Source organism: Anolis carolinensis, chromosome 6 (genome assembly GCF_035594765.1).
Source record: "Anolis carolinensis isolate JA03-04 chromosome 6, rAnoCar3.1.pri, whole genome shotgun sequence".
In the NCBI taxonomy this organism is placed as follows: domain Eukaryota; kingdom Metazoa; phylum Chordata; class Lepidosauria; order Squamata; family Dactyloidae; genus Anolis; species Anolis carolinensis.
In genome coordinates, this window is record NC_085846.1 from 17,818,369 (window position 1) to 17,843,843 (window position 25,475).

Consider the following 25,475-nt stretch of genomic DNA (forward strand, 5'->3'; position numbering starts at 1 on the left):
CAGTGCTGTATTCACCTGCTTCGTGTGGGCAGATTTGTGCCAGATGGGACAGGCATACTGAGCAGTCAAGTAAGACAAGTCCAGGGCTGATGTTCTTAATAATAAATGGGCAGTGTTTCCTGTAAACAAGTTATCTTTCCAACCCAAAAGCATTGCTTTACAACATTTTAACTGGAGGTGTGTCTTTCCTCCACAAATGGATGAACACACAGGGTCTTTATCAAGACCAATGTTAACAATTACATCTATTAATATAGAAAGTGGCTGTGAGTTTTCCGGGCTGTATGGCCATATTCCAGAAGCATTCTCTCCTGACGTTTGGCCCACATCTATGTCACACATCCTCAGAGGTTGTTCGGTGCTGAAAACTATGCAAATGGGAGTTATATACAGTATCTGTGGAATGTTCAGGGTGGAAGAAAGAACTCTTGTCTGTCTGAGGCAAGTGTGAATGTTGCAATTGGCCAGCTTGATTAGCATTGGCAGCTTCAAGGCCTGGCTGTTTCCTGCCTGGGGGAATCCTTTGTTGGGAGGTATTAACTGGCCCTGATAGTTTATTGTCTGTATTTCGCCCGAATTCACCGGTAGGCTGTTAGGAATTGTGGAAGTTGAAGTCCAAAACACCTGGAGGGCCCAAGTTTGCCCATGCCTGCTCTAGGGTTTTTCCTTTGGACTTCAACTCTCGCAATTCCAGATCATTGTCCCAAGCAGCTGAAGCTTCTGGGAGTTGAAGTCCAGAAAAACCATCTGGAGGCCTAGAATTTGGGGATCCCTAGCTATCCTCAGGGTTTCAATATGAAGCGTTGTGTGAGCTTTCTCTCATTTTGCCCTATTCTAAGATGGCGGGTGAAGCACAATTCCCTTCACAACCACCTCTTCGTGCTCTTCTTCCGCCATTAACAATAATGGCGTCGAAGAGGAAGGAGGAGCAGAAAGGGACCCGGAAGTGACGAATTGTTTTTCCCGGAAGTGGCTGCCAGGGAGAATGGAGTTGGGAGGCTGCAAGGTAAGCGATGCCTTTGACCCACTGGGGAGGGATGGTTCTCCTCCCGCGAAGAGAGCGGAGGCGCAGAGCGGGAAAGAGAGGGTTCTCTCTCAGAAGGAGTTTACATTTCCTTCGTAGGAGCAGTGGGAAGGCCCTGGTCCCCATTTTGTCAATGCAGTGGGTGGGCGGTCGAGTGGGAAGCCTTTTTCTCAGCTGAGAGGTTGAGAGATTTATACAAGCACTTCAAGGAGGGCCCAAAGTCATAGAGGTTTGGTTGCTGTGAGTTTTCCGGACTGTCTCGCCATGTTCCAGAAGCATTCTTTCCTGACTTTTCACTGCATCAATAGCAGGCAACCTCAGAGGTTGCTAGGTATGTTGGAAAACTAGACAAGTGGGGTTTATATATCTATGGAATGTCCAGGGTGAGAGAACTCTTGCCTGCTTGAGGCAAATGTCAATGTTGCAATTGGCCACCTTGATTAGCATTGAATGGCCTTTCAGCTTCAAAGCCTGGCTGTTTCCTGCCTGGGGGATCCTTTGTTGGGAGCTGTTAGCTGGCCCTGATCCTGTCTGGAATTCCCCTGTTTTCTGAGCGTTGTTCTTTATTTACTGACCTGATTTTAGAGTTTTTAATACTGGTATCCACATTTTGTTCATGTTTCATGGTTTCCTCGTTTCTGTTGAAATTGGCCACATGCTTGTGGATTTCAGTGGCTTCTCTGTGTAGTCTGACATTCCACAGATATAAGCCATTTGACTAATTTCCAACAAACCTCACAATCTTTTAGGATAGATATACAGTAAAGCAATGTCATTTACAAACTCTTGCAAGCATACACATACTCTCTCTGTACCCGCACACATAAATCAATATGCAGCAAAGCGAAGTTATTATCAAACTCTGCAAACATGCACATTATATATATATACATACACATACACAAATGGATATACAATAAAGCAATGTCATTTACATGCTCTTGCAAACACATTATATGTTATGTCAGTAATTTTGTCTCTTCCGTATATTTTCATACTGTTGGGATGTTGTTGTGATACAGTCTGTATGAACAACGCTGAAAAGTGACTTAGAGTGAGCCTCCACTTTGTAGAATAAATTTAGTTTGAAACCATTTGAACTGTCATGGCTCAATTCTCTGGAATCCTGGGATTTGTAGTTTGCTGAGGTACTAGCACTCTTTGACAAGCCTATAGATCTTGCAAAACTAAATTCCCAGGCATTGATAGCATTGAGTTGTGGCAGTTAAAGTGGTGTCAAACTGCATTAATTCTACAGGGTAGATGTATTCTGAGTTACATGCCATAATTGTATGTTGTGGGGGGGGGATGGGAGGACTGGCTTTTGTGGCTTTTTCTGTCTTAATTGTCCATTCTCTCTTGTCCCAGGTTGCATTTGAGAAAGATGGTGTTTACTTACACACCAGTGCAAAGCGTCATCCTGATCAGGATTCCCTCATCCCAGGGGTTATCCGCATAATTGAAAAGGTGGGTTCAATGTGGGATACCAGCTGAAATGGAAAAGCCATGTGACTGTAAGGTGATGGTGGTCAGATGCTAGCGGTGAGAAACTTGTCCATGTTTGGAAAATATTTTGAACCTTGATTTAGCGTGACATGAAGAAACCACATTGAGTTATGTGCTGAAATACTTCTTCTCTGCTACAATGTAGTGAGAAATTCAGAGACTTTTACTTCTGGTTTTGTTTGACCATAGCTTTTCATATTGAAACCAACAAACTGTGATTGGTGCTAACCGTGGCTTACTTGAAAGTATCATAAGGAGGAAGCAGGACTCCTGATTCCTAGACTTCTTGTATCTTGTTCACAGAATGCCAAAAAGTTTTCATGTGACATCTACATGTGCTTATTCTCAGGGCAGTATGCGTGATGGTTGACATTGACTTTTGCTATTAATTTAGCATATGTGTTGTAGCTCTTGTGATTTTTAAAAGCAATAATTTGCTGTTCATTATGATTTAAATGTTGAACTTAAAACATGAAATGCGATGTGGCCTGACCTATATGTTCAATAGTTTGTGTGGGGGGCAGGGAGGGGGGGCTTGTAATTGATTTTCTAGGCGTTGGGAGATATATGTAGGGTGGACTTTTCAATATTATTAGTAGTAGTATTATATTTATTTATATTCTACTTTTTCTCTCTTAAAGATATTCAGAGTGACAAACAATGCTAAAACAGTGTACAATATAAAGCCTAAAACATATACACACTAAAAGAGAATTTAAATAATTACATCACTAGTACAGTTGCCCCCTATACGTACGACTTCTGTATCCACAGATTTAACCATCCATAGCTTGAAAATACTCTTTCTAGAATTAAACCTTGATTTTGCTATATCTAGAAGGGTCACCATTTTATTACAGCTTTATACAAAAACTTGAACATCCATAGAGGACCCTGGACCCAAACCCCAGTGAATACCAAGGACCCACTGTATTCTAGATCAGAGCTTCTTAAATTTTTTTTACTCATGTCTGCTTTCCACATGAATTTTCTCATGATCCTTTTTTGCCAGAGAAAGTTTTATGTGACCCTGGGTATATATATACATAAAACAGGGATAAAAAAAAATCAAACATTTACTGATAATCAGCATTTGCAAGGCTTTCTAAACAAGATGATTTTCCTTTTTGTGGAGTACAGATAAAGCATTTTCTGCAGAGTCCACTGTTGTTGCTGACAGATCCATGTAAATATCTAGGTGGCATTCAGAAACCTTTTACAATTTTTGTGACCCCAACACTGAGTTAGGGGACCCCATTTGGGACCCACAGTTTAAGAAGCAGTGTTCTAGGTGGCCTCTTGATTTTACAAGTGGCTTTTAGAGGAAACAGCTTTTTTCATCTTTACTGAAATGTGCATGATATTGATGACTGTTCAGATTTCCTTCATTCATCTGGAGTGTCTTAATACAGTGTACTCTAATTATGTGTGTGCTAATGTGGGGGCTGTTATGTAGTGGATTGTGTAATACAGTACATGTACATCTATGGATATTGTATTTTGGAGTTCAAGGCCTGGTATTTCTTCCTTTCTTCAGGGTTCGGATACTTTGCTGCAATGGACACCTATAGAGGAGTCTTCAGATCCTGCTCAAATTGTGTACACCAAGAAGGTGAGACTTCTTTCCTGGTATTACAGTCCTTTACCCATATCTCACAAACTTTTCAATACATTTCATCCCAAAAATTTGGCAAAAATTATGGATTTCTTTTACTGGCTATTCATTATATTAGACAACATTTGTATGCTTTTTTATTCTTTGCATACCATCATGTTGTTATAGATATAGCGCTGGCAAAAACAGTGGACTGCTGTTTTGAATTAGTTTCCAAAGAAAATTGCAGCAGGAATGTGAAATAGCTGTTGAAATTACTTCTGCATGTGTTTTTGATTTTAACTGTTTCTTGAATTGTGCTTCTCTTAACCAGATTTGAGTAGTTCTGTAAAAGTTTTTCAGGAGCTTGGGTATTATTTTTCATATACTTTCTACAAAAAGAGTCAAGTTTATTGATTTCTCCCCTTTCCACACTAATGTCATTGTTGTTATATATATATATATTTGCTGTGCTTTCCAGTTTTGAGGTAGTCTTTTTCTCATTGAGTTTTCTCTGAGGCACTTTTAGAATAGTGAAAGCATAATGTGGTATTGGAAACTGCTTTATATATATATATTTATTTTTATCTTGCGATTCCTTAGAAGACACTTCAGGCAGGCAACAGCCTACACAAAATATAATCCAATATGAATGCACTTTGTTAGTATTAGTTGTTATTTGCCATCAGGTCAGTTTCATCTGGCCACCCTTTGAATAAAAAGCCTCCAGGGCCTGGTCACCATCTGCCTTGCTCCGGTGTTGCAAACATAGGGCCATGGCTTTCTTTATTGAACAAATCCGTCATGTGTTCTTCCTCTTTCCCAACTGCCTTCCATTTTGTCTAGGGTTATCCAATGAGTTGTGTCATCTCATAATATGGCTAAAGTATAATAGCTGAGTCGTTTTGTCTTGTTCTTTACTTTCAGTTATTTGTCTTTTTAGCAGTCCATATTCTTAGAATTCTCCTCCAGCACCACATTTCAAAGGAGACGATTTTCTTCTTGTCAGCTTTCTTAATTGTCCAGCTTTCACAACCCAATATAGAGAATGGAAGAAATGTATAACATGCTGGATTCTGACATGAGTATTTAGCCATACATTTTACACTTGAGGGTCTTATCTGCTTCATAGCTTCCCTTTCATATATAGAAAGCAGATGTGGCATTCATATGATTTGTTGTGAGTGGGTATTTGCAACCAAAAGGTATGTGCCTTCAACTTAATGGACTTATTATGGGTTGTTTCCCCAGCCCCCTTTTTTTGGCAAACAACTTTGGGGTAACTGCCTTAAAACACAATATGCTTTGTGTGGGCTCAGAAGTTCTTAGCCTTTCACGTCAATTTTATACATGACTTTGAGCAGAAAGAGGCATGAGCAAAAGTGATCTTTCTCACATTGTTTTCCCCTGCATAATCCTTTTTGTCAACAAACAGGTAGAAGCGGCCTGGCTCTACCAGTGGCTCCACATTCCTTGGTCTTGTCTCACTGAAAGCCTGATTGGTCTTGTACCCTTATTATTTGAGTGGCCAGAAATCAAATCTAATCCTTCCCCTTATCCTCATGCCTTCCAATGCCTTCTAAAATATAAGTTAGGATAGAGAGCTATTGGAGTGTTTGAATATTGGACTGGACACCAGGAGACCTGGATTCAAATCCTCATTCATCCATAGGAACCGGCAAGGTGATCTTGGGAAGTCACACCCTCTCAGTCTCAGAGGAAGGCAAGGGCAAACCCTCTCTGAACAAATCGTGCAAAGAAAATGCTGTGATAAGTTTTCCTTAGCGTCACTGTAAGTCAGAAATTGCTTGATGGTGCACAGCAACAAATGGATATATAAACTGAGCCCAAAAACAGATTCTTTGAATTTGACCCCACTGAAGGAGATTTTCTTATGATTTAGGGAATGGCGTTTAATGGCACTTCTGCTCATAGGTTGTGAAATCTGGCTATGATCGCATGGGAAGATGGTTTTTCTCTTTTGTAAACTACTGCGACCCATTCATCACCAAATCAATTCATTTAGCACCAATGGGGTTCTCATTATGACTACCCTAATATTTTTGTGTGTGTGTGGTATGCCTTGGTCAGGCCCTGATCTGCGACATTCTTTGCAAAGCTAGTAAGGATTTGTATATCTTCTCAGACTGTAATCCTGCCTTTTCTCCCTCTCCACAGGAGCCAGTGGGCTGCCAGACTGAAGAAGAACTGTTTGATCCAGGTTATGAACCAGACTGGGCTGTGATCAGTACAGTGGGGACTCGGTCTCGGGTCCAGGAAGAAACAGATGGTAAATAAAGAAATAAAAAGAGGGCTGCTGCTTAGAGTAGCCAAAAGACCTGGTTCTAAGCTTGGAAATGTTCCTCTGTGTAGCTACTTTTTCCATGCTCCCCTCAGTCAGCATGGCCATGGCTTGAAACTATAAAGGAGTAAGAGACATGGATTAAGAAATATTGATAAAAGGTGTACATATAGAGACCAGGTGGATGTAGGGAATAGGTAACTATTGGAAATAACTGCACTCAGTCAGACCAGGAAGATATCCTCTGTAGTACTGGAGGTTTTACTGTACCACTTCTTTCAGTTTTCTTTTTGTGTATGTGCTCTCACATTGCCTCTCAATCTTTGGCAACCTATTAATTTCATACAGTTTGCATTTGAATACTCAAAGATGGTTTTGATAAGATCTTCAGTTCCTTCCTCTGAAATATAGGCTATAGCACATGGTTTTCCTTCACAGTCTTTCTCCAAGCACTAACCAGGGCTGAACCTGCTGAGTTCCCTTGGTTAGACAGAATATTGTGTCCTTATCCTTTTTTTTCCATGCCAGGTTCTGTGCCAAAATCCCCAATCCCTCGTGGTCAGTGGGCTTTCACTCTCAGCTTGTCTGACCTGAAATCCATACGCAAGAGTAAGCCAGGTCTGGGCTGGTCCTACCTGATTTTCATCACCAAAGACGGCATCTCCATCCAAGCCCTCCACTTTCATCGCGGGGGCACCAAGGCCCTGCTCAAAGCTCTCTGCAAATATGTTATCCTTGCCACGTGAGTGATGCTCATTGTTTCATTTTCCTGAAAGACAAAAGGGCAGGAGTTGGTAGGGGAGGGGAGGGGAGGGGAGGGGAGGGTAGCTTAAAGTTGTTATGTATGACCCTCATCCATGTAGTCTTAGACTTTGCGGGTGCTGTTGATTTGTGTTAATGTGATGTTTGGCAGAGCATTGGGAAAACACAATCCGCTTGTATCTTGAAAAGTGTTTTACTCATCCTGTCCTTGTAATGGGAAAAAAGCAATCTGAAGTTATGGATTTGGTGTAGAAGAGGATAACTTTTCAAAAAGTGAATTTTGATTTTTTTTAAAAAAATGTTGGTGCCTTTAGCTCTAGTTAAGTCCTAAATTAGTCCCAGTTTTGGAAAACAAAGGCAAGAGAAAATTGTTTGAAGACCATTTTGGAAGTATATTGTAGAAAGCAGATTGCTGGATCTGATGAACATTTGGTGAGATCTAGCAGGGCTTTTTCTTCCCCTGTTTAGATGACAGGGTGGTTTTTGTTTCCAGACTAAGTTCATAAAAAAGACTTGTGTGTACTGTAGATGTCATCTGCTGAGCTCCTGACATTTTTTGGGCAGTATATTAGATGCAGGTGGAAGATTTGGACCTCCAAGATTCCCTTTTATTAGTGTAGGCTGTATATCCCAGTGCTAAGAGCACTTGGGGCATAATAAGAAACTTGCTGTAACTTTTCTTCTCTCATTGCAGCTCTCCCAAAGATTCCCGTCTCTATCTGGTGTACACACACGACTCGTATGCCCTCTCCCACTCCTTTGATGAGCTTCAGCTCTTTGATGACAGCTCTTCCAACCTGGTGTCAGTGAGTTTCTCTTTAAAAAACCCATGTATTTGATTTAGTCGGTTTGGGACAGGACTTTGAAAAAGTGCCTTTGGGGACTTTGGGGACTACAGTTGCTCAACCAACTAGACTGGGGTCAGGTGGCCTCTGGGAATTGCAGTCAAAAAAGTAATATTTCAAAGCTTTAGTTTGGAATGTGGAGAGAACTACCACAGAGTTCCCTGGGACTGAGAGTGTGTAACCTGTCTAGTGGGTTTCCATGACAGTATGGAGATTCAAACTCTTGTCTCCAGAATTCAAGTCCTACTTTCAAGCCACTAAATCACACTCAAGGGAGACTCAAATAAATCTAGTGAAGCCTGATATTAAAAGGCTTTAAATCTGTGGTTATAACATATGAGGATAATCAGCCCCTGGAATTAGCTGATATATGCCATCTCTAGGTATAAACTTGTAGAGGCATCAAGTTGTAAGAGAGCCTCTTCTGTGTACCTTCAAATGATCGGAGAAAGCTCTCATTGACATTCCGCTTCGTATAGATCATGCCCCATAGTACCCTATACAATGCAAAGCATAACCTTCCAACACGTTGTCTTTCTTTCCCTTAGCGATTCCTGCAGGACCCATATGCTGCCACCTTTGGTGGCTTTTCCAAAGTCACCAATTTTTTCCGAGGGGCTCTCCACCATGAGGATGGCGTGGGTCAGCATTCTCAGGGCGATGCAGCTGCTGCCAATGTTGAGGATGAGACCGGTTTTGAAGTTATCACCTGTGTGAGTGCTGGAGCAGGCAACTCCAGTGAGGAGCAAGGAAGGGTGGGAGGAATGGTAATCGGCCGGATATCATGTGTGGACTTGTTGTGCAGAGGTGTCCTTCCATAGACCAAAACAAGCTTTGGCTATCTGCAGTCTCCAGCAGCTATCTGCTGTCTCATCTTGGTTTGCTGTTCCACCAAGGTTAACCATGTTGAGGGATGGGCAATTTGTAGTCCTCCAGATGTTCTTGAACTTTCAGTCCCATCATCCCTCATCATACATTGGCTAGTGATGATGAGAACTGCAGTCTCAAGGACTTCTTGAGAGCCGCAAGTGACCTGCTTCTGCTCTGGAGGAAGTAGAAAAGAAATGAATAGATAGGCTTAAATTACTTGGTAGGATATCCCTACCCATCAGGTGGAGAACAGACAGTCCATAGCACATATGCTTAAGTGGACTTGGATGGACCCTAAAGGAATGCAAAACAAGACAAGCAGTATTGACTGGGTAGTTAGTGAGCAGTAGGCTTCTTTTCTCAATTTTTTTTCTCATGGATCAGAACATAAGGATGGATCTAGCCTGGGTTTCCATGAATTCAAGTAACTTGGATGGTTCCTGAGGACCAGGAATCGGAGAATTTAGATTGAAAACCAATATGATATCAGTTGGTACTCTAACAACCCTAATATCCCACCAAAGCTTACCAAGGACTTCAGTTGTTGTTGCTATTCTTCTTCTGCAATGTATGTCAACAATAAATAACTTGATACATTTTGCTCTTGTCATCTTGGCCTGTCACACAACCTAAATTGAGAGGATGCCCCCCCAAAGACCTTTAGCATCCTCTCATGGAGTATAGCTATATGATGCACTCTCCCTTCAGATGAGGGCCCCCTGGTCCCCAAATATGGACTCCCCCTAGTCCTCAAATTTGTAGCATTTCAGAGCATGGGACCTTGAAAGTTCATTGACACCTTGAATTTTTACACGTGGTCTATTCACATTCCCTTGGTAAACTTTTCCCTTTTCATTTAGATGTTTAAACTCTAGTTCTGGATGCTCAACAGACTTTTTAAATTATTGCAATGCTATCAATTTGAAATCTGAAGGAAAATAACTGAGGTGCAGAAATCCTGTGGGGGAAAAATGCTTTCTCTTGGAATTTGCTAACTATTTAAAACTTAAAATTATACAAACATTAAAATGTAATTAAATACTAATGGTATTAAAAATAAACAGTTGAAACCCTTAAAACCAGTTGAATAACTATTCATAGATAATGACACAAGAATCTCTGAGTTCTTCCATGGCATTCTGGGATCAGAAGTTAGGTAATTTAATGGTGTGTGGTTGTATCTGCAATTTCAGATAACTGCAGTCCACCTGCAAACATAACCCATGTAGATATGGGGGTCTTGTTATATTTCTTTAAAAATATTTCAAGGGGAAGAATCAGCTTGTACTTTGCCCCACAGGATTATTATTGTTGTTGTTGTTGTTGTTGTTATTACCTTGCTTTTACTTTCCACAAGGAGAGAAAAGGCTCCCTGTGAAGATTTCTCTTTTAAATCCTTTCTGTTTTCCCCTGGCAGCAGGCACAGCTAGGAGAGCGACCATCTGTGCAGAGAGAGGCCCCAGTTACAGAGCAGGAATGGGAGCAGCACTTGGATCCTGATGGGCGTGTGAAGGACCTCACTGGATTGCGTCGGAAGATCTTTGCAGGGGTAAGACATGCAGGAAAGATTGATTCAAGTGACTAGCCATTTGATCTTGGTCATGAAATAACATGGCCTAATAAACCACCTTTCCCTTGCTGCTTTGTTTGTCCTCTTCCAGGGTCTCAGCATGGCATTACGCAAGGAGGCATGGAAGTACCTTCTGAGCTACTACGCCTGGGACAACACCAGTGAGGAGAACAAGGCACAAGTGAGACGGAAAACGTAAGCATGGATCAGGATTGTTTTCCAAGAAGAAACTGAATTGACCTTTGATCAGTTGGCTGATCAGTAGTCAAGGCTCGGATTCCTAACCTGACCATATTTTTCACTACTGCCTTTGTCAGAGATGAGTACTTTCGCATGAAACTACAATGGAAGTCGGTCAGCGAAGAGCAGGAACAGCGGAACTCCTTGTTGCGGGGATACCGTAGCCTGATTGGTAAATATTAGTTTAATCTCCCAGCTCTAATTAATCATTGGTTTTATCATTCTCAGTCACAACGTGTGTTCTTGATTCTTATTTCCCCCATTTCTCCTAGCTGACAATGCAGGCTTATCTGTGTGCAACAAGGTATTCTCAACAGTTGAAAATATATGCATAGAGAGTGCTGTTGTCTAATTCCAAAAAGCTGTCTCAACATCCTATTTTTACAAATGCTTCTAGAAGCTCAAGCAGGATGCAAGACAATGGCTCTTCCCTCCTATGTCTTGCCAAAGTCTAGTATTCAGTGGCACATCAGCTCCAGACATGGAGGCTGTATTTGGTTAATCTTGCCAAACTCATTCATTCATCGGCAATCACTCGTGTCCGAGTAGGATGGTTTTCCAAGTGTAGGGTCTTGGCAGTGGGTCTGTAGGTGATTGTGGAGATCTATTACTGGCCTGTATGTTCTTCCACAGGGAGGACATCGGTTTCCAGATGGAAGGCAGTCCCAGTCAGGGTTGGCTTGATGCACGTTTCTCCCTTGAGCCCTCCATTTATTTATTTATTTATTTATTTACGACATTTCTACCCCGCCTTTCTCAACCTTGGAGGGGACTTAAGGCGGCTTTACAAGTAGGCAACTGTTTGATGTACAATTAAAACAAACACTTTAAAATATAATTATAAAATACATTCAAACATTTAAAAACCTTTAAAACAATACAATCACTATTAAACCAAGTTATCCTAAGTCATTTGTGCCTCTTCAAATTCTACAACACTAGAGCTTGGAAGTAACTGTTTAAAAGTAGGCAGTTACCCTGAATTGGCAAACCAATCCCTTTTACCAGTTGATTATAATGAGTTTTCTTTTCCCATACTAAATATATGATTACTTCACTTTTTGCCTTTAACTGAACAAGGGATAAATGACTCATTTTGCAAAGAAACCGGAACACTAAAGGTATTTGTATAGTTATTTAGGTGTGTTTTGACAAAACAGGGAAGGAGGAACATCACGTGGTTCACTTGCTGGCTCAAGTGCTATTGTGGGTGGTGTAACAAGAAAGTGAGCATAAGGAAAATATAGTTTGTACCATAGGCCAACACGCTGTAACTATATATCTTGGAAAAGGGAACTATTGGTATCTATTATACAGTCAGCCCTCCACATTAACTGGAGTTAGGAGTGCAGGACCCTCCCAGAAGTAGGTCCTCCTGCATGACACTATGCCACCTTCCCCAGGAGGGCATTTTAATCAAAAGTGAAACTTGCAAGTGTGGAGGGCTGATTGCATAATAGTTCACCTTTTCTTTTTCTAATTTTTTTTTAAAAACTTTTATTGGTGTGTTTATGTCACAAAATTCAAGCATGCAACACTTCAGTGGCACTTGATAAATACAAAACTCATTACTGTAATATGCCTACATTAGTTGGTTTGACTGAAAGAAACAGTACATGGCAGGCGTTGTCTCCTCTTTTCATTCTGAAACGTGGCAAAGTTTCCCATTGCTTAGTAAATTGATTTTAAGTATTCTTTCTTAGCCTTATGTAATAATATAAGTTTCATCATAATCACAATGTTCCATATAGATTAAATCTATAGTTGACAAAGAGATAGCTCTTTCCAGAATGAAGCTGTCCAGTTTTAGCGGCTGTCAATAAATTAACAATAAATTCCAAATGGATGTCATCTACAAGACCTTTTAAATAATTCAAAATAATTCTTAAGTGGATCCATTGGATGTTTATATCCTAGAGTGCGTTCTGTGGAATGCAACTTCCAAGGTGGCTGCACTTTCTTCCAGCGCCAAGATCAATAAATATAGTCTGCATCCAATATACTACATCACCAGCATCTGATCTGGTCGTGCTAATTTTATTTAAAAAACATGTATGGCTTATGATACCATTTATAATGTCTTATGAAAATTATTGTGCTTCAGATTAGTAGCAATCAATCTCCAATTTTTCCCTGACCACGGCAAAACATTTTTACTAAGAAGCCTGATTTTTCACTCTCCCTGTTCTTAAAGCTACATATATTATCCTTGGGAACATTTGTTATAGATTACATAATGGCATTAAGATACTGGCCATCTAATTTTCAGTTCCTTTACAGATAATCCCTTGCATGGAACTTGCCTTTTTTCATGGCTGTTGATTACTGAATTGACACTTAGTGAGTTGTCCACAGAACCTCATTGTCAATTCTATCTCCAATTTTAGTTGGTTTTTAAGGATTTAATGCATTGCTTTGCACTCACGTAGCTGCAGAATCAGGCCAAGTAATTCTATCTGCAAATTGTGTCAAGGGAAAAATGGTTTCAGCAATCGCTTCCAGATCCTATATATGCCTAGCCTGGGGTTGGAAAGGAACAGTATGCAGCCCTGAAAAATCATAGGGGGAAAGCCATGATACCATAGCAACACCACTAGCAACACAATTCAGACTGCAGTTCCTGTGTGTCATGACAGACAGAGAAAGCCAGTGAATTCATGTCCACAGAGAGGGGGCCAGGATAGTTTTCTGACCCAAGCACTGTGATGGTCCAATGATGCAATGATACCTCTCAGGAAAAGAAATTCCACCTAAACATTAGGAAGAACTTACTGACAGTAAGAACTGTTTGGCAGTGGAATATGCATCCCTGGAGCTTGGTGGAGTCTCCTCTGAAGGTTTTTAAGCAGAGGCTGAGTAGCCATCTGTCAGGAGTGCTTTGATTGTGTTTTCCTGCTTAACAGAATGGGATTGGACTAGATGGCCCTTGGGGTCTCTTCCAACTCTCTTTTGCATACTCCATGAGCCCTACTAGCACAGGTAATGTGAATGCATTGCAGAAGAGACTTGGATATGACACCAAGAACAAACTAGAGACTCCTTATCCTAGACACTGCACACAACACACAAAGGTATGAGAGCAGACAACTCTCAGAGTCAAATATGTGGGTCCCCTACTCTAAGTCCTGCAGAAGGAATGCAAGATCTTCCTTTGGACAAAAGATGAAAGCCCACTGAAAAGGGAAAAAACATCATTGGCCAATCATAGAAAGAGAGGAACTAAAGCAGATGTTTGGACCTCCAACTCCCTGTAGCCATGGCCAGCTTGTCCAGTGGCCAGAAATCCTGGAATCTGAAGTCCAAAATACCTGGAGGGCCACAGGTTTGATGCCACTGAACGAGAGCATGACACATGGGGAGCCATATCCAAATATTTTAAAAAAACCCAAACAATTTCATCCTCAGTTCGTTGCTTACAGACTGGTTTTTGGATGTGGGAGATGTGAAATTAATTCCCACCAGGAAAGTAGGAGGAAATTATTCTCCTTTTGCAAGGAACAGTCCTCTTCTTAGGAAGGGGACTATCTTGGGTAGCAGATTCCGGTTGTTTTGAAAGTGAAGTGGCTTTCAAATTAGTTGTTATAAGTTTATTTTGTGGTTCTTAGGTTCCATTCCGAATTTATGGGAGTTGGTAACAGAGCAACCAGTATCAAATCAAAAAGATAAAAAGTGTAAACAGGCAATGCACACTTTTCAAAACAGTGCAGGGGGTGAAGAACCAATACAACTCAACACTCAGCAGTAATCAAATGAACAACCAAATATACAAGGTAGGGCTAAAAGAAGAAAAATAAAGAGAGGCTGGATGCCATTTATCAGGACTGCCTTGATTGTGTTTTCCTGCATGGCAGGACTGGATGGACTTGGTGGTCTCTTTCAATGCCACAATTTTTGATCAAAGCTCATTAGAGTGCTTCATACTGTGCCACTGCCATCTTCAAGATACATAAATAATCTGTAGGGTGTCTTTGTACCTTTGCAGAAAGGGATGTGAGTCGCACAGATAGGAACAACAAATTCTACGAAGGCAGCGAGAACCCTGGATTGGTCCTCCTGAATGATGTGCTGATGACCTACTGCATGTATAACTTTGACCTGGGTGAGTTTGGAAGAGGGGAGAAAAGGGGACAATCTGCTTGGCTTTTGGGGAAGACGTAGGGTCCTTCCAGACAGGCCCTATATCCCAGGATCTAATTCCTGGTTTTCTGCTTTGAATTGGATTATATGAGTCCACACTACCAGATAATCTGGGATAAACCGGAAACCTAGGATCAGATCCTGGGATATAGTGCCTATTTTGAAGAGCCCTTAGGTTGCTTGGCCTAGAATATTTGCTTAACCAGGTCGGGCAGAAGTAGAGAAGTGAAGAGTAGCAAGAATTGATGATCTCACCATTCCTTGGGTCCATCACAAAGGAATATAGGATGTGTTCTTTATAATAGGACCTAGTAAGATAAGAGAGGGCATATTTTGCTTATTTTCCCAATACTGATTGATTATGCACATATTTTATTGCCAAAATAATCACTTGCATACTTGTTTTCAAGCTTCTCACAGCAGTATGAACCAATAACTTGAATTAGCTTTGTTTAATTTTTCACATACATGAAAATTGAGAAAATTAGGATAGAATTCAATACTGAATAGCAAGCAATGTTGTTAGTCCTACATGCCTCCCTGGCTAGTCATTTCCAAGGAGGATTTTTAAAAAGTCTTCAGTCTCTTCAAAATGCTTATCTTCAAGTTCTGACTCCTGTCAATACCAGACTACAATGTCACGAAGGACATGGGAAAGAACTTAGTGAGCCTACAACTTGAAGCATCTTGTTGTATATTTGTTTATTTTAGCAATTCACTAACTCAATTTTTTGGCTTCTCTGTGCAGGTTATGTTCAAGGCATGAGTGACCTCCTGTCTCCCATTCTCTACATCACCCAGAATGAAGTGGATGCCTTCTGGTGCTTTTGTGGCTTCATGGAACTGGTGGTGAGTACATGGTCTTGAGGGGGCTCAGTTTACTTTGGAAAGGTAGCCCTTTCCAACATAATTGGGGGCTAAAATTACAGAGGATGAGGTGAAGGACCTGGAGACTAAGTTTGACCTGGATAAGAGACCATTCAATTAAAGTATGATGCCCATCTTCACATTTCTGAAGGGCTGTTCTCATGAATGACAGCAGAAACTTGCATTCTGTTGTTTGTGAAAGTGAAACTCCAAACTATGCACACAAATTCTAATTATTAGGAAAAGTTTCTCAGGTACGGTATAATTGTTTGGCAGTGGCAGACCAGGCATGGACAAACTTAGGCCCTTTAGGTGACTTTTGGACTTCAACTCCTACAATTCCTGGCCTCAGGCCCCTTAAGTGGCTGAGGGGGAAAAGGAAGGGGCCTGAGGCCAGGAATTGTAGGAGTTGAAGTCCAAAAGTCACCTGGAGGGCCTAAGTTTGCCCATGCCTGGTTTAGACTGTAAATTAGTGGGTATTCTTGCTCAGATGTTTTGGAGGAAATAATCAACCCTCAGCTATCAGAGTTACTGAATCAGTAGTTTGTCCAACAGGGCAGCAAACCTTTAGTCCTTCAGATGTTTTGGATCACCACTCCCATAGTTCCTAACCATTGGAGCTGATGCGGATTTCAGGGTGAAACATCTGGTGGCCACCATTGATACTAGGTTGGTGTGAATATCTTTTGTGGCGCCCTGTGATTCTGATTCCTCTGATCGGAGCTTGTAATGGCATTAATATCGTAGTGGTGTTACCCAGTTAAGAAGATTTAGAGGGAAATGAAGAGAACATGAGTTAAAAATGTCTCCCCATGATTTTGCTTACACTCTCTTGTTTTCTGTTATAGCATCGCAATTTTGAAGAAAGCCAAGAATCTATGAAGCGACAGCTATCACAGCTCACTTTGCTCCTCAGAGTGCTGGATCCCCCACTTTGTGATTTCCTAGGTAGTTGGGGAGATTGTCTGTGGGGTTGGGGAAACCTTATTAAAATTAACGTGGGCCAACTAAGAAAGATTAAAAAATTGCCAGTTTGGCTATTTTATGGTGAAGTAGAAGTTTGAGTTATGAGTGGATTAATTCTCAGTCTGTGATTATTTGGGGAGGAGCAGTTTCTTTAGCTTCTCCTTGCCTCAGCCTCCTAGCTGCTTCCCTTTGAAAGTTGAAAATGAACATTAAAATGAAGTTAACTTATTTAGCTAAATCCCAGTAAATGCAAACTATGAAAAGGAGAAGTGCCCACTTGCACTTTCCCAACCCCCATCCTGCCTGGCTATTGGTCCTGCTTTCAGAGTTGATGGGAGCTGGGGGAATGCAGAAGATCTGCACAGCAATAAAACAGTCTTACTGACTTCTGCTTTCTTTTGCTGCTATTATCAGATTCGAAGGAGTCTGGTACTTTGTGCTTCTGTTTCCGTTGGATCTTGATCTGGTTCAAGAGGGAATTTGCCTTCTCTGAAATACTTCAGCTATGGGAGGTGAGATTGGATTGGAACCTTTGGAATGTTCTGAAAGTTGCAAGAGGATTCGTGATTTGAGTGCAGAGTGGGAAAATAATTTGAAGCTTGAAAAGTTTGTGGGGGAAAATTACCTTGAGGTTTCCTGTACTCATTGGGTTTAGAAATATCTCAGTGGATCTCTTACTTAGATGCATAACATATAGAAAGATTTGATATAGCTTTATGCTAACCTTTTGATCAGAGTGCTTTGATTAGAAAGGGTACTTTTTTGAGCTGCAGCTCCCAGCGAACATCTTGCTTCAAGATTCTGGAAGCTCTAATCCAAAATGTAACTTTTAAAGAAAACAATACACAGAAGAATATTTATTTATAACTTAAAAGTACTATCTGCCCTAGATGAGCCACTGAAACACCTGAGATAGTTTCCATTGGAGCTCCCATATTTCACTATACAGTATTCCTTCGCTACTTCACAGTTCACTTTTCGCTCCCTCGCTGTTTCGTGGGTTTTCAATTAATATTAATGTACACATTTATCGCAGTATTTTTCGCTATTTCTTGGGTTTTTGCTGTGTTTTTTTGGGGGGGGGAGGGAGAAATAAAGGGAGATGAGGGAGGGTAGGGAAGGGTTTTAAATAAAAAAGGGTTATTTAGCTTCCATTCTTCTTTGTCTGTGTACTGTATATTGTAACTGCTAAAATAAAGTACAGACTGCATTGTAGTAAGTGGTCTGTGGTTTGCTCTCCTCCACACATAGAATAAATATAGTATCCCTACTTCACGGATTTTCACTTATTGTGGGTGGTCCTGGAACATAACCTCTGCAATAAGTGAGGGAATACAGTATTGGGTGAGACTGCTGGGAGTTATAGGCCAAAATGCAAAGGATCTCCACGCCTTATGGTTACAAGGATATCCATAGGAAAAAGCACATGCTTCTGAAAATAGAAATCTAATTTTATTGTCTCTTTGAAAGAGGGTACACTGTCAATTTCAGCAAAGGGGGGGGGCTTTCCTTTCTTCTGAATGATCTAGTGCCCTACAATACTAGTCCCATTGGATGAGTTTATTTCAGGTAACAATTCTCAGAATCCCCCAGCTGGCAAGACCAGTGGTCGCTTTCCTAAGGTCTGATTCTCCAAGAATAAAAATGACTGTGATCTGGTTCTGGGACTCAGCATGATTTGAGCAGAGCTTGCAGGTCAAGACTTGGCGTTGTTAGCTAGTAAATATCTGAGATGTTTTCCATTGTGTGGAGGGATATCAGCCCATAGCAGATTTCTTGGCCTATTACATGGTTTGAGTCCAGGTTACCTACAGGATCATTTCCCACACAATCCGCCCTTTAGGACACTTAGATCCTCTGACGGACGCTTGCTCCAACCAGCCAGAATCTCACTGGTGACTGTCACCAAGAGGACATTTTTATTGGCTGCCCCACGACTGTGGAAGTACCTGCTGGAAGAGATCTGACAGCTAAATTAGCTGTTGGAATTCAAGACTCAAACGAACACCCTTCTCTTCCGGCAGGCCTACCTAGTCAGCTTTGAATGCACGCTATTGTCGCTATATGTTGATTTTTGTACTCTGTGTTTGTTGTAGGGTTTTTAAAAATATTGGTATGTTTTGATCTATGTATTTTATTGTATGTATTTTATGTTTTGACTTTGCTGTTCCACGCCTTGAGAAGTTAGTAAAATGTATTATATTGTTATAAGCATTATTATTATTAGGAATCCAGACACTTAAGCTGAGGTAGTTGCAGACATAGCAGAAGGGTACATTGAACTCTGGCCTTGTTGTGCTACACAATATTCTGTGCTGTTAAGTTGAGTTTCTTTTCCCCTCCATTCCAGGTGCTCTGGACAGGATTGCCTTGCCCCAACTTCCACCTTCTGGTGGCCTGTGGCATTCTGGATGCAGAGAGGCAGGCTCTGATGAACTCTGGCTTTGGCTTCAGCGAAATCCTCAAGGTGAGGCCTGGGGAGCTCTCACCCCTCGCTTGCTTGTGTATGTGTTTGTGCTTGCGCTCTGCTTAGTGGACAAAGGCAAGTGCATTTGCACTTTCACCTTGTTATAATAAGAATAGCCAAGTTTGTAGTTCTCTCAGGTTTATATACCAGGTCTTCTGAAAATGCATGGTTGCTATTTTCTGTGAAGCAAAAATAGAAAAGGGTCTGCCCTTCCTCCATCTTTTCTAACCCTCTTCTCATAATTTTTTTGTCTATGGCTCTTTGCGGCTGTATCCAATTTCCCTTTGAGCTACACTATCCTGTCCTCTGCTGGTGTGTGGAATTTCTGCTGAATGCTTCGAAAGCTGATCTGGCCCAGTATCTATCAGTTTGATCAGCATGCCATGTTAGTTTTTCCCAACACAAATATCAATCCTTACCTCCAAATCCTCTGGTCCTGCCATATCTATTTGTCCTTTCTAAGATTCAGTCAGCACATTTTACAAAAATGTTCCAACTTGCAGCGCTTGCATTTTGTAAAAACAACATTATGACTTGAAATTACATTGCAGAATTACATCAGCCATCTTTTTTCCAATTCTGTTATTTTATCTCAACTTTTATCACTGCTTTTTGAATATACAGTAGAGTCTCACTTATCCAACACTCGCTTATCCAACGTTCTAGATCAGGGGTCCCCAAACTAAGGCCCGGGGGCTGGATGTGGCCCTCCAAGGCCATTGACCTGGCCCCCGCCCTAGTTTTAGACTTAAGCTTGCCCAAAGTCTGAAATGACTTGAAGGCACAACAACAATCCTACTTGATTATCTCATTGGCCAGAAGTGGGCCCACACTTCCCACTGAAATCCTGATAAGTTTACAGTATGTTGGTTAAAATTATTTTTATTTTTAAATATTGTATTTTTTTTCATTTACCAATATTGTAAATGAATGAAATGGTAATAATATAATATATTGTAATAAAAATATTGTGTATATCTATAATATTGATAATAAATATTTTAATGTAATACAATACAATATAATATTTATTTATGTATTTATTTATTAATTACAGTATTTCTACCCTGCCCTTCTCACCCAATAGGGGACTCAGGGCGGCTAATAATAATAATACAATATAATAATATTGTATAATATAATAATAATATTTGTATAATATAACAATAATATTAATTATATATTATATATTAAATGTAATATTACTAATAATATTACGGTATAATGGTATAGTACAATATAGTAATATATAATGCTAATACTGTGCTATGCTAATAATATAATATATTGTATGTACATACAATTTGTAAGCTGCTCTGAGTCCCCTTCGGGGTGAGAGAGGGTGGGGTATAAATGTAATACATAAATAAATAAGTAATTGTTGCTGGGTTTTTTTTTTTTGCACTACAAATAAGACATGTGCAGTGATCATAGGAATTTGTTCATTTTTTTCAAATGATAATTTGGCCCCTCAACAATCTGAGGGACCATGAATCGGCCCTCCACTTAAAAAGTTTGAGGACCCCTGTTCTAGATTATCCAACACATTTTTGTAGTCAATGTTTTCAATACATCTTGATATTTTGGTGCTAAATTCGTAAATACAGTAATTACTACATAGCATTACTGCGTATTGAACTACTTTTTCTGTCAAATTTGTTGTATAACATGTTTTGGTGCTTAATTTGTAAAATCATAACCTAATTTGATGTTTAATAGGCTTTTCCTTAATCCCTCCTTATTATCCAACATATTCGCTTATCCAATATTCTGCTGGCCCGTTTATGTTGGATAAGTGAGACTTTACTGTACAAATAATTAATAGTGTTATTAAATCTCATGTTTAACGTTGTTTCTTAACTCTACTTTTAATAATGGTATCTTAGTGCCTAAGCTTATGTTTTATTTACCTTTTACTGGTTGTTCTAATGCTAATCATTGACTGAAATAAAATATTCATTCACCCCCTCCCCAATTCCCCATTAAAACATCTATACAGTAGAGTTTCACTTATTCAAGCTAAACGGGCCGGCAGAAGCTTGGATAAGCGAATATCTTGCATAATAAGGAGGGATTAAGGAAAAGCCTATTAAACATCAAATTAGGTTATGATTTTACAAATTAAGCACCAAAACATCATGTTATACAACAAATTTGACAGAAAAAGTAGTTCAATATGCAGTAATGTTATGTTGTAATTACTGTATTTTATGAATTTAGCACCAAAATATCATGATATATTGAAAACATTGACTACAAAAATGGCTTGGATAATCCAGAGGCTTGGACAAGCGAGGCTTGGATAAGTGAGACTACTGTATTTCTGTTTTTCATTTCCTGCATATTTATTTTCTCAACCCTATTTTCTTTCCCTTTTTTATTTTCCTGATTAACGATTTGAGTTTCTCATTGGCTTTGTTGGTCTTCTCACAGCATATTAATGAGCTGACAATGAAGATGAGTGTGGAAGACATCTTGTGTCGAGCTGAGGCAATCTACAGACAGCTGGCAACTACTCCTGTGAGTTTCCTCCAGCACAGTATGGCGTCTCTGTTGTCTTGGCATTCTTTGGGGAGACGTAGAGTCTCTGCACACTCTTATGCCAGGCAAATTGGGTGAGCAGACAGCTCTCTATCTCATTGGTAAAAGCAAAATATATAACATAATAGTTAACAAATAGTCAAGCCTCAGGTAACTATGGTCTAGTTGCGAACCTAATGCCCCGCAGATATGGGGGTCTTACTGTATCGTCTTGATTACCAGTGGCTCTCCAGGGGTTACCTCCCCCCTCACACTCTTCTTAATCCTTCAAATGAACTTTTTGGTGTCTGCTTCAGACTTTGGAACTCCCTCCCAAGAGAGGTCAGGATGGCCTCATCCCTGCTTGCGTTTCGCGGGCAGGTGAAAACAAACTTCTGTCATCAGGCATTTAGGGGATGCTGAGAATGGCAGTTGGTGGGGATATTTAGTTTTAAATATAATTTTAATTGTATGAATATTTTAAATGTATTTTGAGTGTATTTTGTATTTATGACACAAATATGTAAATTTTTAACTTTTGTATTTGCCATGTTTTAAATTTATTGGGTTGTTGTCATGTTATTGAGTCTCCATGGGGAGAAAGGCAGGGTAAAAATCAAATCAAATGAATAATGAACTTGATGCTGAGACCTTCTATAATGTATAATGTGTTTCAGCATTCATGGGTCATCAAAGTGAGTATGAGATGGGACCGTATAGTGGAGATGTGATATTACAACTTTATATACTTAAATTCTCTTGTTTCCCTCCCCAGGACCTTCCCCGCAATGTTCAGGAACTGCTGGGCCTCTCGGAGGGCAAATCCCCGACCCCCAGCACAGACACGGCTAGCTCCCCACAGCCGCTGTCTCCCAGCCAGGCCCAGGAGATGGAACTGACGGACAGTGTTTCTCCCAGCCTGCCGGACAGCAGCATCGAAATCTTGCCTACCGAGGACGCCTCCACTTCTCAATCACTTACTCCTTGAGAACCTCCCATTGTTGCCACTGTCTTCTTAACACAAGCACTTTAACCAGGGCAGGGTGGGGGCTGGGAATAAGGCAAGGTTGGTATGGGAGTAGAGGTATTGTGTATTCCCCGGAGTTCAGGTAGCTGTAGGAACAGTCAACACTCACTGAGGGTAAATAGAGCTGGAAGTAGCTGTCTTTCCCCTCCATTCCTGCGTTTCATCCCTTACTCCCATCCCAAGTGGCCTCCAAGGACCCCCAGTGTTTGGTGTGCATTGTGTGCCTTTCCCATAATGCACTGGGGTATGGCCATCTCTCTAAGAACAGTCTGATTTGGTATAGAGTTCACCTTCTTGTCCTCAGATGTGCAGAGAAGGTGGAAAGGAGCAAGTGAATGGTTGCCATGCTTTTTTCCTTTTCTACACTAGCTTCCTCACTCCTTAGATCAGGCCCGCACAACCAGCAGCCCTCCAGCTGTTTGGGTCTCTAACTCCCAAAAACCCTAGCTAGCTTGTCCAATGGTCAGGAATTCTGGGAGTTGGAATCCAGAACACCTGGAGGGCCACAGGTTGTGCAGGCCTGCCTTGGTTTCTACCTTTGGCTTCCACTGCCTGCTATATGATGCTCCCATTTCACTTCCCTCTGCAGTTTTCAGGCTCCACTGCTGAGCTTGAGACTGATGGTGACATCTTTTCTCTCCAGGTCGCTGAGGAAGCTTTTCTCTCCGGCCGTGGAAGTTAAGATACAGAGGTCGTTTGGTAAAGAGAAATAAGGGAGAATAGATTTGGAGCATTTTTGTGAGCAGAAAGCTTGCCAGTGGGAGGCAGTCAGGTTCTCTCCAAAAGAAACATGGCATCAGAGGAAACAGCAGTTGAAGCTGGAAGGCAAAGCTCTTAGGTCCTTTGGTTCGTTGCCAGGGAATTCCTGTTGACGTAGCTCGTTGTGCTTCCCTCCCTTGGCCAGAGGATCGTCTCCCTTCCAGCTTGCCGCATTCCTCTTAGTGGATGGTTTTGAACTGACAGCCCATAGATATGAAGGGGAAAGATGTCAGACTCTTCTGTGGTGCCTTTCCAGCTTAGGGCGCATGTAGATTTGATTACTTATGTGCCTATGGGCACATCTCACAATCGAACTGCCTGCTTGCCAGCCCTTACTTTGGCTTCTTTGTTTCCTTCATAACGTATATTAAAAATGTAGTGTCAATTGTTTGGCTGTGGGTTGTTTTTGGATGGAAAACTGCTCACTTTGAGCTATTTGCTTTGGCCTGGTGGAGCTTGAAGATGGGAAAAGCAAAAGGGGAGTGCTTGGAAGCCCATAGCACAGCATTCTGTTCAGAAAAAGCAAATTCCTGCTGCCCATACAAAGTTCTCCTTTTTTGTCTGCACTGCATGCACAATTTAAACTAGCTCAATCTATGGATTTTCCTAAGGCCATTTTGGATAGCATGAGGTACTGCTTTTCTTTCCAGAACTAGATTTCCCAGTGTTCCCAAGGAGGAAGAGATTGTAATTACCTTATGTTTGGCATATATCTTTTACTTAGGAAATGAATGTCCTGTAGATTCACCATGTAACATAACAGATTAGGTGAATGTTTCCAAATATTCTCAGAATGCTGCTTTCTCCATTCCTTCATACAAGTCATCTGGCACTGAACACCCAGAATAGTATGTAAGATTGTGTTTTAAGAACTGGAGCTGGAATAGCAAACAAATACACCCCTGATTTCAAAGGTTTCTTTGTTTTCAGTAACCTTATTAAGGTGGTGAGGCTTTGTCTCTGTAGTTAACCACTGGGAATAAGAAATCATTGCTGATTGTACTGTAAATCACATGGAGACCTATCAATAGATCCTAATCTCTTCCCACTCAGCATGTGAGGAAGTAAACTGTTGGATTCAGGATAAGTAACTATCTGCTCTTTCACATGATGATTGAGAAATGAGTTTGGAAGATGAACTCACCCAACCCAACGTTTTCAAAGACACGTTCTCAAGCAGGTCAGCCACTACCTGAGCTGAGTAAATGCTCAGACTACATATGTGCCTCCTGGAGTCACTGCTTTGACCCAATGTCAATGGATCAATTCAAGGGTTCCTGTAAGAAAACGGCATGCTTGAAGCCTGAACACCATTTGCTCTTTTCTGATAAGCACAAAGTTTCCCCCGCAGACTTGCTTGGAGATGGTAAATTGGACACATTCACATGTCAGAATTATAGCTGTGTTATTCCACGTTTAATTGCATGGTTCCATCCTATGAGATCCTGGGATTTATAGTTTGGAAGGCACTAGAGAACTATAAATGCCTCTTTTTGAAGTTCCAGAATTTACTAGGACAGAATTGACAGTTAAAGCAGAAACATCTTGATATAATTTTCTAGTGTGAATAGGCCCCTGAGCTGTAGTACTACTCTACTAAGTATGTGGTCTTTGCTTAAGTGAATTCATAGCCCTGTTGTATTAAATGTTAATACTTACCAATTGCTATATTCTGTTTCCTATGACTGGTTTCTTGAATTGGAAAAGAGTTAAGGATCCAAGACTGCTGGGACCAGCAAGAGTGTGATACATTTCTGATCATGTAAGTGAGAGCTGAGAATCCTTCAATTCTTTAGATGTCGTTCCCATTGTTCCTCACCATTGGTCATTCTGGCTGGGGCTGCTGGGACTTGCGATCCAACATAATCACAACAACATTGTATTTTCTTCTTAGATGTGAGGAAAGGGACCAAGTTTGGAGCACATGCCTTCACCCTGATAAGGTATGCTAGGACTTTGAGGGCGAATAGTCCAGAAAGTTGCTAAAAAGGTGGAATGGGATTGGTGGTGATGAATCAT

At 40.8% G+C, this 25,475-nt stretch overlaps 1 protein-coding gene across 1 annotated transcript; it reads left to right on the plus strand.

The window, feature by feature from the left end:
* Positions 1–850: 850 nt before the first annotated feature.
* Positions 851–23,841, plus strand: tbc1d17 (TBC1 domain family member 17). The gene is made up of 17 exons (XM_008117501.3): positions 851–1,006; positions 2,393–2,491; positions 4,068–4,142; positions 6,303–6,414; positions 6,955–7,168; positions 7,883–7,994; positions 8,582–8,746; positions 10,321–10,452; positions 10,565–10,668; positions 10,791–10,885; positions 14,696–14,812; positions 15,599–15,699; positions 16,566–16,665; positions 17,098–17,195; positions 19,034–19,150; positions 21,584–21,670; positions 22,446–23,841. The coding sequence occupies exons 1-17, from the start codon at positions 986–988 to the stop codon at positions 22,656–22,658; spliced, it is 1,962 nt and encodes a 653-aa protein (XP_008115708.1). The 5' UTR covers positions 851–985; the 3' UTR covers positions 22,659–23,841.
* The last annotated feature ends 1,634 nt before the right edge of the window (positions 23,842–25,475 follow it).